Source organism: Typopeltis vanoorti, chromosome 10 (genome assembly GCF_054136105.1).
Source record: "Typopeltis vanoorti isolate ZY-2024b chromosome 10, IOZ_Tvanoo_1.0, whole genome shotgun sequence".
Taxonomy (NCBI): domain Eukaryota; kingdom Metazoa; phylum Arthropoda; class Arachnida; order Uropygi; family Thelyphonidae; genus Typopeltis; species Typopeltis vanoorti.
The window spans coordinates 51,202,240-51,219,654 of NC_143558.1; the positions used below are offsets into that span (position 1 = coordinate 51,202,240).

Consider the following 17,415-nt stretch of genomic DNA (forward strand, 5'->3'; position numbering starts at 1 on the left):
AAACCTCTGTGGAGTCAAGGCTCATCATTGGAGGTCCCACTGTCACTCACTCACTCACTCACTCACTCACTCACACACACACACACACACACACACACACACACACACACACACACACACACACACACACACACACACACACAGTTTTATAATACCATGCCTTAAATATATTCCCTGTCTCTGCACTGCCCACACTCTTAGGCAATGCATTCCAATCACTAACCACTCTATGCAAAACACCTGCTCCTCACCCCCCCCCCCCCCTTGCTCACACTCTCTTATACAGCTTACAGGGATGACCTCATTTTCTCCCTATATTCACCCTGACAACCCCCCCCCCTTACTAATTTTAGGTAAATCCTCCTCCACATCAATCTGATAATACCTCTTACCAACTTGTATGTCCCTGTCATATCACCCCCTCTTCCTCCTATCTACTGTGTAAACTGCATCTTCTCAACCTGTCTTCATACTCAACATTCCAGAGACCAGAAATTACCTGTCAGTTGCCTCTGGACCCTTTTCAGAACATTTTAATTTTTTTGAAAACCAGGTGACTAAATCCAAGCACAGTAATTCATATATGGCCTGATCAAAGCCTTATACAATGGAACATAACATCTTTACTTTTACAATCTGCATCATTCCCATTATCCACTGGGCTGTCCTCACAATTTTATCTCAGAACTTTAGGCCCTTCCACAATCTCTGAAGAAGATGAGAGATCTGGGAGATCTCTCATCTTCTCTGCCTCCTCCAAGATTTTTCCACTACATCTGTACTCTATATTTCATTTTTGCTACCCAAATTTGAAACCTCACACTTCGCACCATTGAATTGACAACCCCCCCCCCCCCTTACTTGCTTAATCAGCAAGTGCATATGATTGCAAAATCTCTAACAAACCCATGCAACCCAATTCTGAATCTTGGTCCTAACTAACCTCTCTAGCACCTTCATCACAACTCGAGACAAACAGACTGGAGTTGTGGTTAAGGTGCTAATACAAAGCCTTAGACTTATAACCTTGGTACCTAAGGATTTTGTTCTTATTAATATATGGAAGAATATAATAAAGTGGAAAATGATTAATGAGAAATTATTCATGGTGCAAAAAGTTACAGGTTATGAAAACACAGTATAAATAAAAATATGAAGTTTTAACTCTGATATATATTGATAAATTGATTGACTTATTAAAGACAAAAAGCTATCTTATTTTGAGTATGTATGTGTGTGTGTGTGTGTTCTCTAGAGAGAGAGAGAGAATTTTGTGTCTCATAAAAATATTCATTTCTTGTTGGTATATTGAGATTTAGGGACATAGAGCTGCCATGGTATATGAGATGAGGAGCTAAGATGCAGGCTCTGGTATAGCTTAATGTGTGCACCTAACTACTTGCACTAGTTAATGATAAAAGTTAATTATAGAAACAGTTTAATTTAATTTAATTTGGTAGTATTTTAAATATATACAGTGTAGCAAATAATGTCTTTAAAGTTTCATTAATATGACGTTGATGCTCCTTACCTCATCAGCAATCACAAAGTAACCTGAATGATGGTTTATTACTTTTTTTTTTTAAAGTAAAAATTGAAATGGGTACCACTTTATTTTTTGCTTTCAATGAGAAAATGTCAGTGATGGTCAGGGCCGGATTAAGGTTGCTGTGGTCCTAAGCTATTAAGATGTTCCAACCTCTACTGACTACATTTTAGGTTAAGAGTTTGGAGTTCTTTGTAATGATGAGAGGTCCTAAATTGCTGCTTGTTTATCTTATGTGTAATTCCAGCCATGGTAATGACCCTGAATATTGTGACTAACATTATGATATTAATAACTTATTTATGTTTATCAGTTTAATTAATCCAGTTATTTACACATGAATTTCTTTTTAAATTGGGAAGGCAGGAAATGGCAAAGACTCCTGAAAAAAAAAAAAAACTGCCACTGTAAAATTGTATATATGCAAATATATATATATACTTAACTTTTAATATATAATTTTTAATTATATATATATATATATATATATATATATATATATTTATTATTTTTTTTTTTTAAATTTTATTTATTTATTTTTCCCTAGCTGTAAGCATTATATAATACTTTGACTTACGGAATTAAAAATTAAGTGCCTTTAAATTCCTTCTTCATCATCCGTTGAACACACATCTTAGATATAGCTTTTCATTGGTCATATGCTAGAGATCTTATCTTATTTAAATCCATCGTGTACTCCTTATGTATAGTAAGTTCATTTCCTTTAATCACATAGTCTTTAAAGTTGCCTGAATTCTTTATCAAAATAATTGCATAGAACTACTTTATATCATAAACCTAGTAGTATTAAAAAAATTATACACAAAAATAAAATTTGAAATCTCAGAATTTTTTTTATTTCCTCTTTGTTTAAAACTTGCAGACTTAAATCATTTATACTGAAAAACCTAATGTTCTCACTATTAATGTAATTCATTAGAAAAAAAAAAAATCCATCTTGAAAAGAAATTGGCAGATATCTTTTATTCATTGAAATTTCTAGCACTTTGAACTAGAGTTCATCTTAGTTGCTTAGGCAGCTGTTTCTAAAAATAGTTACTTGGATGTAGGAGAGGATTGCCTCATCAGATCTAGAGTGTGTTTCATAAATAGAATAATTTTCTTGGATATTTGGTGGTACGTGTAGCATTATTTTTAGAAGCAATTTGTTTTTGGTCACTGTATATCTCTTTACATTTTTCTCAGTGTAATGATTCTTCCAAAATGTGATTTTCTCTTCCAACCAGTTTTAAATATGCAGTACAGCATGAAGTTTTATTTATTTATTTAATCCAAAAATAATAGTGACAGGCAATTAATGATTATTTTAATTTAATATATAATAGAATTAATTACCACTATAACACTAAGTAAAATGATCCAATTTTGCAGTTTAAATGTATTCTGTTAAAATTCTTTGTCAGATGGAATTTGTGTATGCTAGAATGTATGTTTGGTGATTTTTTATATAATTTATATAGTGTTCTTGAAATTTGTTATTGCATGCAATTGTGGAATAAATTTTTAAGAAAGAAAATATTTAAAAAAAATTTATTTACAAAATAAAATTATACATTTAGTTTATAATATTCAGTAGATTCCAGAATTCTGATCAGTTTCATTGAGGATGTTAATGCATTAAACAGAAATAGTTATCAATATTATGAATTTTATGATGATATATATACTTAAATGAGAGCATTATATGTGTTAACTTGATTGTTTTTTAATAGAGTCACTTTAAAATATTACTCTAATAAAACAGGAATCACATTTTATAGTTTTTTTGTTAGATTATAACTGATATTTTTTAAGTAAACTTTGTAAGATTCAAAGAAGAATTATTATACATACAGAGTAAAGTACTTATAACTTACTTGGTTATTTAACTTAAGTTTGAACTTTGGTATGGTCCCTAGGGAGTGGAAGGAAGGCAAAGTAGTTCTTTTGCATAAAGGTGGCTCTAAAACTGCGGTAATTAATTACAGACCAATTACCATCTCGGGAGTGGTGGTAAAAGTATTGGAAAAGTTGGTTAAAGACAAAATTCAAGAATGGGTGGATCAGGATATGATACTCTATAGGGGCCAACATGGTTTTGTTAAAGGTTGATCCTGCCTTAGCAATTTATTAACTTTTTATAATAGAATGACATCTGAGTTGGACAGGAGAAATGACTACACAGTGGTACTTCTGGATTTTGCTAAGGCTTTTGACAGGATACCCCATGGAATACTGTTGCGCAAATTGGAGCAGATTGGGATGGATACTAAACTGGTGATATGGATAGGAGAATGGCTCAGGGAGAGATACCAGAAGGTGGTGTATGGAGGAGCAGAGTCCAGGATGAAGTAAGTGACCAGTGGTGTGCCTCAGAGCTCTATGTTTGGGCCACTGTTATTTAATTTGTACATAAATGATATAGGAGATGGCTTGAAGGGAGATATTCAGTTGTTTGCTGATGATGCAGAGTTGGGTAGCGCAATAAAAAATCAAGCTGATGTTGAGAGTTTGCAGGATGATTTAAATAAGCTGGCAAAATGGTCAAAAGGTAATGAATGTCATTTCAATGTAGAAAAGTGTAAAGTTATGCATTTTGGGATTAAAAGATTACTAGCTGTGTACTACTCTGATGGAATGGTACTCCAAGAGATTAATGAGGCTAGGGACTTAGGGGTGTTGGTGGATAGGGAGATGAAGTTCAGGGGACACATTGCTAGTGTGTCCAAGATTGCATATAGGATTACTTGGTTATTGAGGAACCCACCAACATCCAGAGATAAAGAGGTTATTATTCCCCTATATAAAGTGTTGATACTTCCACATTTGGATTACTGTGCTCAGGTCTGGTCACCTGGATTCCTTGGAGATGAGGAGGTTGTGGAGAGGGTTCAGAGGAGAGTGTCTAAGTTGGTGAGTGATGTAAAAAATGCTCCCTACATTGATAGATTGAGAGCTTGTGGATTGCAGAGGTTGGTTGATAGGCAGAGAAGGGGGGGGATATGATGGAAACATTTAAATTACTAAAAGGTTTTTATAAGATTGATGCAGGGGAAATGTTTCAGCTGTGTGACAGTGATGGAAGAACAAGAGGTCATCCCTGGAAATTAAGGAAAAGTGTGGTTAACAAGGGTGTGAGAATGAGGTTTTTCACATAGAGGGTGGTTAATGAGTGGAATGCATTGCCTGACTCAGTTGTGAGTTCTTCGTCTGTAAATGAATTCAAGAAGAGATATTATAGATATTATTTTGATAGTTTGGGTCTCTTGTGATGAGTCTACTGACTCCATATAGATAGCCATAATAATAATAATAATAATAATAATAATAACAACTATCTGTTAGAATTCATATTTCTTTTTTAAAATACAAGATATCAGGTGAAGTGAGAATGTCTGCATGATTTTTAGCTTCTACTTACATGTGTCCATTATTATCATGTTTTTCATCTATTTTCATATAGATTAAAAAATGTGTGTTTGGTGATTTTTTACATAATTTATATAGTGTTCTTGAAATTTGTTATTGCATGCATATTGTGAAATAAATTTTTAAGAAAGAATATTTAAAAAAAAATTATTGACAAAATAAAATTATACATGTAATTTATAATATTCCGTATATATATATTCCAGAATTCTGATCAGTTTCATTGAGGATGTTAACATATTTTTACTGTGAACTAGACAATTTATTGTGGTCATTTGCCAGTGCTGAAAGAATAAATCTTTCATCATTGAATCAGTGAAACTTTCAACGGATAAATCTGTTGAAAGTTTTCTTTCAACTCTTACAGCATTAAATACATTTTAAATATGAAGGGGGAGGGTGAGATGATGTGATGAACACCTAGAATAAAAATAGACCAATTTGTGCAAGAAGGAAAAGCCTTTTTTCTCAGAGGATTGCAAATGATGCAGCAGCATTGTGAAGTATATAACATTTCTTGGGGAATATGTTGAATAATGTGTAAGTTACATGGTTCTACCTCAAATCCTTCATGGTAATTATCACAACTTTCCAGCACACCCTTGTGCTTCTAATTACATTTCTACTTTTGCCTTTAAGATAAACACATCATATGTACTATCTCTCAGTTTAATTAATGCTAAACAGCATTTGGTTTCTGTTACTCTTAACTTTTTTCAATGAGTGGAGAAACAATTTAAGAGATGATAAAATATTTTAGAATCATGATCATAATTAAAAATAAACTCAAACTCAATGTATGAAGCACAATATGCTATATTAACCTTTAGGATATACCTGATCTTTCAGTTACATAATGAGTTGCTAATTCTAGGTGGCAGTTAATGGACTCAGAAGATCTGATATATGTTAGGACACTGAGAGAGAGAGAGAGAGAGAGAGAGAGAGTAAGAGATTTAAAGAACAATAAGTTTTAATAACAGATGTGGTCACCATGGCCTCAAAGACCACAACAAATCTGCAGGATAAACTCTCAGTAAGATTTCTGTATGAATAAATGAATAAAAAATAACAATAATAGACAAAATCCAAGAAAGAACACTGTGATGGTTTGGCCATGTGACCAGAATGGGAACAGGAAAAAACTACCATTTAAAGCCCTGAATACAACGATGGAAGGTAAAAGATCCAAAGGATGCCCAGAATTAGATGGATAGACAAAATAAAAGAGGGCCTGAAAACCAAATTACAACAAACGACACCAAACTGGACGAAATTGTTCTGACTGTCCCGGGACAGACAGAAGTGGAAAGAGTTCATTTGGCCTCATCATCATCCATATAGGTGATGGAAGAGAGAAGAAGAAGAAGAAGAAGAATATTTCTGTATGCAGGTTCAGGAATCTTGGGTTCATTCCATTAATTAATTAACAGTAGCTAATTAATTCATGGAACATTTTCATCTTTTATCTTGGCATTGATTCACTGCTTCATACATCTTAAATCTAGTTGATAGGAATCTGATTGGATCTTTGGACAGTCTAAGGCAGGTTTTCTACATGAGGGAAGACTATTCATATGATTCATGTAGCTAATATATTGTTTTTAGATTTCTTTTGATGTATTTAGAATTTGTTTATATATGTGCGCATGGACAGTGTGTGTGTGCGTGCGTGCGCTTTAACTTTTATTTTCAAAGAGTTTCCATGTATCTCTCTTCTTATTTGTTGCATTTATATCTTGAACTTGTTTTTATTTTTACTTACAGCTGCCAGTTACATACAGATATAAAAATAAGTAATGTCTGAATAAAAATTGCAGAGGTTTGTCTCTTTAGCGAGACATTCCATCTCTATTTTCTTCAGTATGGTTGAGAACTTCTTAGTGTCTTCAGGCAGCTAATTATTTAGTTGATAAAGAATAAAAAATGACATCTTGGCATCAGTGGCAGCAGCAGCAGCAACAGCAGCGGCAGCAGCAACAGGATGATGCCCAAGATGAAGATGCAGCAACTCCAGTATATCCATGGAGTTCAAGATGGGTGGAAGGACAAGAGCCTCATGAACAGCAGGGATTGACAACAGCTGAAATTGTTGCTGCTCAATCTCAGGATTATGTAGATGAAAAGGAACTGGAGTTTAGACAAACCATACAACATTTGGCAGGTATGTAACACATTATTTGTATCATTTTGAAATTTTAAAATTATATTTTGAAAGTGCTGCTTCCCGATACTGTATCGTTTGCTTTTTTTATATAGATATATTTTATACAGCAGTTAATAACAAACACAGATAAAATTAAGATACTTAATTGGATTCTTTACTATAGGAACAATATTTTAGAATCTTGTTCTATAATGTGCAAAGAATATAATTTTGTGATGGTAAAATAATTTTCTAAATTATTATACATAAATCTTTGTGGACTATTGTCATCTCCTTTTTCACTTTATATTTTTGTGTGACTGTTTTTTAGATTACTTTTACTTATAGCATCCTAAGGAGAACAAAAAAAGTTAGAATTAGGGATGAGCATATGATGCTTTAAGGATGTGGTTCTCGAACTGTGTATTATGCCTTGCAAGATACAGAGGCGTGATGACAATGATGATGATAATAATAATAATAATAAGGATATCATATTATTTTCAAGAAGAATTTTAAATTGGAAGTTCTCCATATCAGATGGTATCTATCTATCTATCCCAATGGCTTTAACAGGCCTTTAAGGCCCACAATCTTCCAAGCATTCTTGGATTTCGTAACCGAAATACGAGGATAGAATGGTCACTCTTATGCTTCAAGGTATTCTTGGCTGTATCCGTGTGTGTTCACGGTGCCGGTTTGCCTGCTTGCGGGATGAAAAATGCCAGATAAACTGGCAGAAAAAACCCTCCTGCCCATGCCCAAGACGCTAACTTGGCTATGGCTGAGGAAGATCCTTCAGCTCCTCACGTCTCTGACGGGAATCGAATCTAGGACACTCCTTCCCCAGGCATATGGTTGCGAAGCGCAAAGCCAGTATCCTAACCGCGCAAACATATCAGATGGTATACTAATCATAATTAATTCAAACTTAATGGTAATACTTGAGGAAGTCTTCAAGTGAGGTGTGCTGGTAGATAATTTTATAGTTTTGAAAAGGGATTTTATGTGTTTATAATGCAGTTAGAAGAACAATGTGCAACACCTTTTTTGTTTGGATAAGGAACAAATATTCTTTATATGGATATTTTTAATTGAAGGTGGTGTATGAAGGTAACAGGATTTTCCTTCCAGAAATTTGCTTTTTATTTTCCCTCTCCAGCAAAACATGCAAACTGACTAGAGAATACTTCCGGTTAACAAACAGAAATATTTGAGTAATGGTATAGCAAAGCCTCCTGTGATGATTACTGAACTTGGATTTTTTTTTAATATATTTATCTTGCACATGAAAGGCAAAAGAGCCTATAGCAAATGGTTGCCATGTGAGGATATGGTTAGGAATAGAGTAATCTGTTGATATTCTTTGTAAATTGTTGATGATTATGGTCTTTTGGAAATGCTTCATGAGGGAGAAGGAACGAAAAATAACTGGGAGTAGCAGGTTTAGTGAGTATGCAGTTTGACTGTAAAAGAATGTTGAGTAGTGTAGCATGAGTTCCTGTAGATCTGGCAGAAATAGGAGGCATAATGGATGTTAGTTTTTCTGAATAATGGCCATAGAAATATCTGTTGAAGAGACAATGCAGAAACTGATCCTCTATGGGAAAGTGGCTGAAGAGAGCCTTTGAGAGAAGTATCATTTATCAACTGAACTGTTGTTTTCTGAACAGCATCAAGAATTTTTATGGAGGTTTTAGGTGCACCACCTCATACAGGAGAGCAGTATTCTATTGGTTGGAATTGGGATTTATACAGAGTAAGTAACTGATTGGCAGAAAAGTACCATCTTGACTGGAAAAGGAAGCCAAGTTTTTTGGGAAACTTTGATGCCATAGAAGGAACATGATCATTTGATCACTTGAGGTGTTAGGGTTTTTCATCCCATGTACAGACAAGTCAGCCATGAGAATGCATGCAATTTACAGACAAAAAATACTAGTGATGGCAGGCAGTAGATGGCATTATGTGTAGATGATGATGGTAGTGGCAGTTTGGTGTAGTTAGTGATTAAGTGGTGGAGATGGAGAGTTGAGTAATGTGCTCTCCCTTAATGAGTCCTTTGAGGTCTCACATAATAATAATAATAATAATAATTATAATTATTGATTGTGCCAGGAATGGTTTGGACTAGAGTCAGTCCAAGAAGAGAGAGATTTGGTCTTGTTCTATAATAAATTTAATCCTTTATCCAAGTGTAAGCAAACAAAATTTGCACCTGAAAATATCTTCAGGACTGGGGGTAAGGTAATAGAACACCAGGCAACCCCGAGCAAAGGTGGACCGAGCTCTCATCACTCCTTGTCTCAGTATCTCCCATAATGCAAAGCACATCTCCTTGCGGACATGTATACTGCTATGCATTAAGGGAAGGGACACTACCCAAACCGGTTTCAACCTTTATCGAGGTCTCGTTAGTGGGAGGCAGATCCAACCGTGGAGATACTAAGGCAGGTCCACCTTTGCTCGGAGTTGCCTGGTGTTGCACTACCTTACCCCAGTCCTGAAGATATTTTCAGGCACAAACTTTGTTTGCTTACACTTGGATAAAGGATTAAAATTTATTATAGTCTAACCAAGTGAAAAATAAACTTCCAACAATTGTTCTTGTTCTGTTGAGCTGAGTATTATCAAAAGTAAGTAGAGAAGATTTGAGGCCTTTTTTATGTAAAAAACAAGCAAAACTGCATTTTGGAAGCATTGAAGTTGAGTTGGTTGTTTTCACTCCAATCAAGAATACTGTGGGGATCAGTGTTCAGGGTACTTATTATAGAAGATCTTGACACTTCAAATGTTTAAGCACTGCATGACTTGTCATATGAAATTTGACGAATGAAGTGTGCTATCATCAGCAAAACTGTGAATAAGATTTACAATCAATTAGAGCAGGTCATTTATAAAAATCTGAAAGAGGGTGGAAGAAATGATGGAGTCCTGAGGGACACTGGCATTGATAGGAAAGTCTGATTAGAGAACACCATCCACCATTACATGTAGGGATCAATCTGAAAGAAAATTGGTGATCCATTGGTGAGAACTGCTATCACTAATTAGATAGCAGTTCTCAAGGTGTTGAAGAAGTTAAGTTGATAACCGTCTGCATTCCTTTAGACAAAACTGATTTGAGTGCAATAGATCGATAGCTTGATGGTAAACATTTATTACCTTATTGACCTTATGACTGTATATGAGCTTTCTTCTATGCTAAATGCTAAAGGGTGGATACTAGTTGAGCAGTTTAGTGAATAAATGATAGAGAACAGGTGTTAGTTTAGCAGCACATCTCTTGAGTACAATGGGTGAAATTCCATCATGACAGGCTGCCTTTGTAGTATCCAAGTTATTCAAGATTCTTCTGATGTCTTTCTGGCGGAACGTCACAGGAGGCATGAGATGCAATGTTCTAGGCAAGGAAGGAAGTTATTTGCTATGCAGGAGTTGGAAGAAAAGAACAAAGCCAAAAAAAAAAAAAAATGACCATCAGCCTTGTCTTTAGGTGATGTTACAATGATATCGTTAGGGTGGTATAGAGGAGGAAGTACAGATGGATAAAAGTTGATCCCAATGGCTTTGACTAGTGCCCAGAAGCAGCAACTTTCGGTGACACAAGCAACAAGTTTCTGCATTTATTCTTGTTGAATTTAGACTTTGCCCTTTTTAAATGGTGATTTTACAAGTGTTGTGGATGCCTGTGTAGGCTGTGAATAAAGTGGTGTTTTGGTCTCAAGACACTTGTGAAACACTTTTTTTTGGAGAACCATGGTTTAGATATGGGTTGAGGAATCTGAACGGAGTGAGGAATTAAAGTTTCCATTCCAATATGGATTATTTCTGTAACAAGATCACAACAAGTATCTGGATCTGAAGAATGAAAACAGTAGTCTGACCATGGAAAAGAGGAGTAGAAGTCACCCAAGTCCTCCCACTTGGCATTGTTGTAATGCCAGAGTATGCAAGGTTGTGGATGGCTGGACGTTCCACCAGAGATGAAACTTGGATAAGATTTGGTCTGAATTACCAAGAGGAGCAGACAGCTGAACAGAGTAGCTGGAAGGAGAACTAGTTAAGAAAAGATCTAGAGTTTTGGATGAGTGAAGAGGATGCACAAAAGCACAAGTATCTCTCTTATGACAGAAATCATATAGGGTGTGATTTGGACAGTTAAGATGAGCTGTTGATTTAGTAGAAATTTGAGGTTTGAGGTTCAATCTGAAACAGAACATCAGGTTTGGATGACTGAACATGATGATGATGATGCATATCATTTAAGTTACTGTTGATTCTGTAGATGTTGGTAAAGTGAATGTGAAAGATTTTTTGTGTGATTTTTGAGTTAAAACCTTTTTTTTTTGGAATTTTAGAGGGAGGTTTATTTTTTAGTTGAACCACAGAGATGCTGTATCTATTTTGAACTTAGTTTCATATTTAAAGTTACAAAAATTAAAGAGAAAAAGAGAAGGGAAATATGCAGTGGGAGAAAATAGACTCTTGGACGTTGCCTATACAGAGAGAATTCAGTTTCCAACCACAACATGGCCTCGACAGTGCCCCTCACATACCATTACATGGACTCCTTTCAGATATGACCTGGCAGTGAGATTATATGCTTATGATCAGGAAGCCTCCTAAAATATGTGTTACCATCTGGTTTAGTCCCATATGCTAACTGGCAGCCAGTCTGCAGAACTGCTTTACCCTAAGATGGAGGAGGTATGGATCTCTGAAGTATGTGTTGGCATACCTTTGAAGGGTGGGAAGAGGACAGAAGCCTTGCTCTGGGAAACAAAGATGGTTCCCAGAGCAAGGGTTAAGGCTTCAGAGCAGTGAAGATCATCTACCATGTAGGATGCCATGTAATAATAATAATCTCTCATAGTTTGTAAGATCAACCTTTCAGATATGTATAGTCTCAGTTCCAGTTTTCATTAAAAATCTATTTCTAATCATCAGAGAACACAATTTTTCCTAACAGAAACTTGACTTTTATTTTTCTCAATGATTATATATCTCATCATTTCCACTAGCTAAACATGAGTTTGAAGTAAAACTGGCAGGAAAAAGACCATTGGAAAGCCAAGATATAGATGGGTTGTTTGCTAGTAGGGCCTTAGAAGATAGAAAATGTAAGAATTAAAAAAAAAAAAATTAAATAATTAATAACAAAGAACAGACCAGTTTGAAGAAGGCTGTCCATAAGAAATTAGCAGAAAAATGTCAATTATGATGAATAATCACAGTATTTTGCATCCCCTTGAAGGCACATACCAGGAATAGACAATGATGAATTGAAATTTTAATAATCTCAAATTACAGTAACTTAAAAAGTAAGTGAAATGTCACAAAAAACCTAATAATACTGAAAACTGCATGTATTTTCTATTCAATACTTATAATAAAAATAGCTAGCTTATATTGATAGGGCTTCTGTTTGTTAAGGCTTGTTTTCTCTATTAGTAATTAACTGAGCAGCAGGTACGCACACACACACACACACACACACACACACACACACACACACACACACACACACACACACACACACACACACACACACACACACACACACACACACACACACACACACACACACACACACACACACACACACACACACACACACACACACACACACACACACACACACACACACACACACACACACACACACACACACACACACACACACACACACACACACACACACACACACACACACACACACACACACACACACACACACACACACACACACACACACACACACACACACACACACACACACACACACACACACACACACACACACACACACACACACACACACACACACACACACACACACACACACACACACACACACACACACACACACACACACACACACACACACACACACACACACACACACACACACACACACACACACACACACACACACACACACACACACACACACACACACACACACACACACACACACACACACACACACACACACACACACACACACACACACACACACACACACACACACACACACACACACACACACACACACACACACACACACACACACACACACACACACACACACACACACACACACACACACACACACACACACACACACACACACACACACACACACACACACACACACACACACACACACACACACACACACACACACACACACACACACACACACACACACACACACACACACACACACACACACACACACACACACACACACACACACACACACACACACACACACACACACACACACACACACACACACACACACACACACACACACACACACACACACACACACACACACACACACACACACACACACACACACACTTAAGCATTTATTATTCCTTATTCTGTGCTCTATGTACTTATAATTTAATTTATGTTTTATATTCTCTGCAGAGTTTTTATTTAATTTTTTTTTAATGTTGGGCACTGCATCATGGTCATGCTACCTGTCACAGATTGTAAAGTTGCTGATATTGAATTTAATTAAAATAATTTTGTTAAACCTGTTTTTTAATCTTAATATTTAATCATCATTTTAAGTTTGTCTACTAAAGTGAACATAGCAGATTTACTTTTAGTGTCCTGAGGCTTTATCGTGGACACTTTTTTTTCAACAAACCATTAACAGGCAGGTGAACACAGAAAGACCGACCTTATTATTATTACATAATGCCTCCATTCTTACCAGCTGCTTTGAAAACTAAGTGAAGAAACAGAAAACATATGGGAGATATCATTTAAAACAAAGGTTGGTTAAGCCAATGTTATCTAGATGGAAATAGGAGTAAGTTATATGAGAATTCTAGAAGATAATAATAGGACAGATAAATGTGAATTTCAAAGGTATTTATATAGCAATCATCTATCCAGTTATTTTATTACAATACTGATGAATATTTTCTGAGATAGCTAGTCATCATGGTCTAGTCATAATCCCCTAATCATAATTTCTAGATAGTTATCATGGTCCAACAGTAAAATAAAGTATAAAACAACATAGATTAGTGGCACAACTTACAGCATTTGGTTGTAATATATGCCCCTGCTGCAGTGATTCTCAGAAAGATTTTCTTCCCTCCTGTGATTTTGTAAGTTACAATATGTTTGAGATTACCACATTTATTATTATGAACAGATAAAAGAAATTACCATATCACGAAATTGCTGGACTTTATAAAAGCATTTGACAAGATACCACACTGAAATCTGTTGTCAATTAGAGCAAACACAGATGGATATGAAGCTGATGATGTGGATAAGAGGATGACTGATAGACAAATATCAAACAATAGTGTATGGTAGAGCAGAGTAATGAAGAAAGCAGGTGACTGATTATGTGATACAGAGCTTGGTTTTTATGTCTGCTTTTAAGTTTATACATAAATAATATTGGGAATGAATTGGGGAAGATTACCCAGCTGATGAATATCCATCCTCAATTTGGCATCATTGGGAAGACGACATATTGTAAAAGTGGCAAAATAACTCATAGAATTTTCTGTCTCCATGCATAGACCACTCTCACAAGCCGCTCTCCATACATAGAGGTTCTTTTCATGGAGAGGGTTAGTGAGTGAAATGCATTGCTGAATGTGTTGTGAATGTAGACACATTGAATCAGTTCAAGGCATGGTTGGATGAACATTGTGTGCAATAGTGTTGTACCCCCCACAATGAGTCTCTGACTCCATGGAGGTCAGATGTTATTAATAATAATAATAGTAATAATAATTCCTTTGATGTTGAAGAACACCCTGATAAGCAGATATAACAAGTGATATCCCTCTTTATAAGGCTTGATGCAGTCCAGTCTGGATTATTGTGCATAACTCTGTTGATTTGTAGAATTTGATTTGGATACCTATAAATCAATTCTGCAATCTGTAATTCTGCAGCCCTCTGTTTATATTGCATGGCCAGAAACCTGCAGGGGTAAAATATTTAGTCTGAGCTAATCCTTGAAAAAGTGAGCCAGATTTCAATCTGAATCTAACATATTAATGCACAAATTTATTTTTGGGCAAAATCAAATTTTGTGTATTAATATTTTAATACACAAAAATAGCACAAGGAATCTATTTTTAGAAATGGATTGTAAACCAACAATAGAATTTAATAACTTTTTTCATTTTTAATAATTAGGCAGCCAAGATTTTTGAAATGTCTTCACACTTCTCTTTTGTAAATATATAGCCATTCAACATTTTTTCTGGGGTCTCCTATTGGGCACCTCATTCTATATGACACTATATGATGTTACACCTGGGAAAATATGTGCATCATTTTTGGAGAGCGGAGGGTGTGTTCATTTCAAAACAAAATTTAATGGCATCTATATAGATGTCTATTATTATTATCACTAGAACTCTATGGGATAAAAAGACCCATGGTGGGTGTTCTCACACACCACACACACACACAGTCTCATCAAACCATGCCTTAGATTGACAAACTTTATTAAAATATCTTCTTCTTTTAGGCTTCTCCACTTGTCTGCAGCTGCCTGTTCTCAGATTTTCCTTTGTATGATTCCTCTGGTCCTCATTCCTTAATCCTCTTTTCTCCATTGCTCTTACACTGATCCCTTTCCATGTAGCCCTTGGTCATCCTCTTTTTCTCCTTCTAGGGGGTGGGGGGATGACTACTTCATAATTCTCGAGGGTCATTGTTCTTCTCTCATTCTCTGGACATGTCCATACCACTTCAAAGCATTTGCCTCTATCCTCTCTATACAGGCTGTTCAACTTTTATCTCTGTTTGAATATATGCATTTCCCAGATGATTCTTATGGGTAGCTGTCATACTTTGTCTGAATTAATCCATTTTCACAACTTCTACTTGTCTCCTCTGGCTGTTAATGAGTGTCCAACACCCACATCCATAGGTCATTATACTCTCTGTAAATCACATGATACAGCATCTTCTTAGTTTTCCTAGAGCTTATTACTCCATAAAGTACCATTCATGGTTATAATAGCTTCTCTTGCTTGTCCAGAGCCTCTGTAGCTCAGTCAGTATAGATGAAGCCCTTTGGTTGGAAAGACCCGGGTTCGATTCCTGTCAGTGACGTGAGGAACCTTTATCTGGTCTCTTTTGACTAAAGGAGAGTTAGCTGGTCTCATACAGAAGTAGGGCTTTTTTTCACCCAGAAACTCGGGATTTTCGTCCCCCAGAACAGGCAAACCAGTCCTGTGAACACACATGGATTACAGTCATGAATACATCCCAGCCATATGCCAGTCCCGAGCCCAGATAAAATTGGGGGGGTTTGGGAAAGCAGTGGTGTACTACCCTGTAAAAATCTCACCAGGAATACTTTCTGGGAAATGCCTACAAAGTCTCCTATGGTCGGAAATGACAAAGGGAAAATCAGTCGGTCTTGCTTTTCCTGTTTGAAATGCTATGTCCGTTTCACATTGGCTGGACTTATTCATTATGGAGCCAAAATATTTGAAGGCATCCACTGATTTTATAGTTCTCACCTTTAACTCAAGATTTGTTGCATTGTCACCTCCAACTACTCGCTATTTGGTTCTTAACAAATTACTTTTCATGCCCCAGTGTTTATATGTATCCAACAATATTCTCATCTGATGTTTTACATCCTCCTTATACTGTGTGAGGATCACCTGGTCATCAGCGAAAAGAAGAGAATGTTGGACTTGGGCTCCTATGGATATATCCATTCCATGGCATTATCTATTCCAATCCTCCAGGGCTGCATTCATGTAGATCTTAAATAATGTTGGCAACATAAAACATTCATACTTAAGCCACTTGCTAGTAGTAAATTCTTCTGAAAGTTTGTTACCAATCTTTAAGCAGACTTAGATCCCTTGTACATCCTCTTTGCCATTTCTACTGTTCCTTCATCCATTCTTGTTTTTTTCAATACCTGCTACATTGTCTTCCTTGGGATGGTATCATAAGCCTTCTTTAGATCTAGAAAAATTAAATGGAGCTCTTTATTCTTAGCAAGCTTTTTTTTTTTTCCGAGACATTTTTTGTAAAGAAAATATGATGCGAGATCTTCCTGCTTTGGAACCAGATTGTTCCTCCAATATTATTCGAGATGTCTTAAATTCTGTTCTTTCCCTCATGATTCGACTAAATATCCTCCTGACCAAACATGTGACACTTATTCCTCCATAATTTTGGGGTCTTTCTTATTGTGCTTCTTATGGATGGATGGATGTTATACAGGGTGTTCGGGATAAATTTGACATATTTATAATTAATTATA

The 17,415-nt window shown here is 35.9% G+C and overlaps 1 protein-coding gene across 1 annotated transcript in view; it reads left to right on the plus strand.

The window, feature by feature from the left end:
* LOC150102413 (calmin-like) overlaps positions 1–17,415 on the plus strand; it is a 291,766-nt gene that overhangs the window by 17,497 nt on the left and 256,854 nt on the right. Inside the window, exon 2 of the mRNA XM_090399572.1 lies at positions 6,743–7,139. Coding sequence (XP_090255698.1) covers positions 6,902–7,139 — 238 coding nt within the window. The 5' untranslated portion in view covers positions 6,743–6,901. The remainder of the gene's footprint in view (positions 1–6,742; positions 7,140–17,415) is intronic.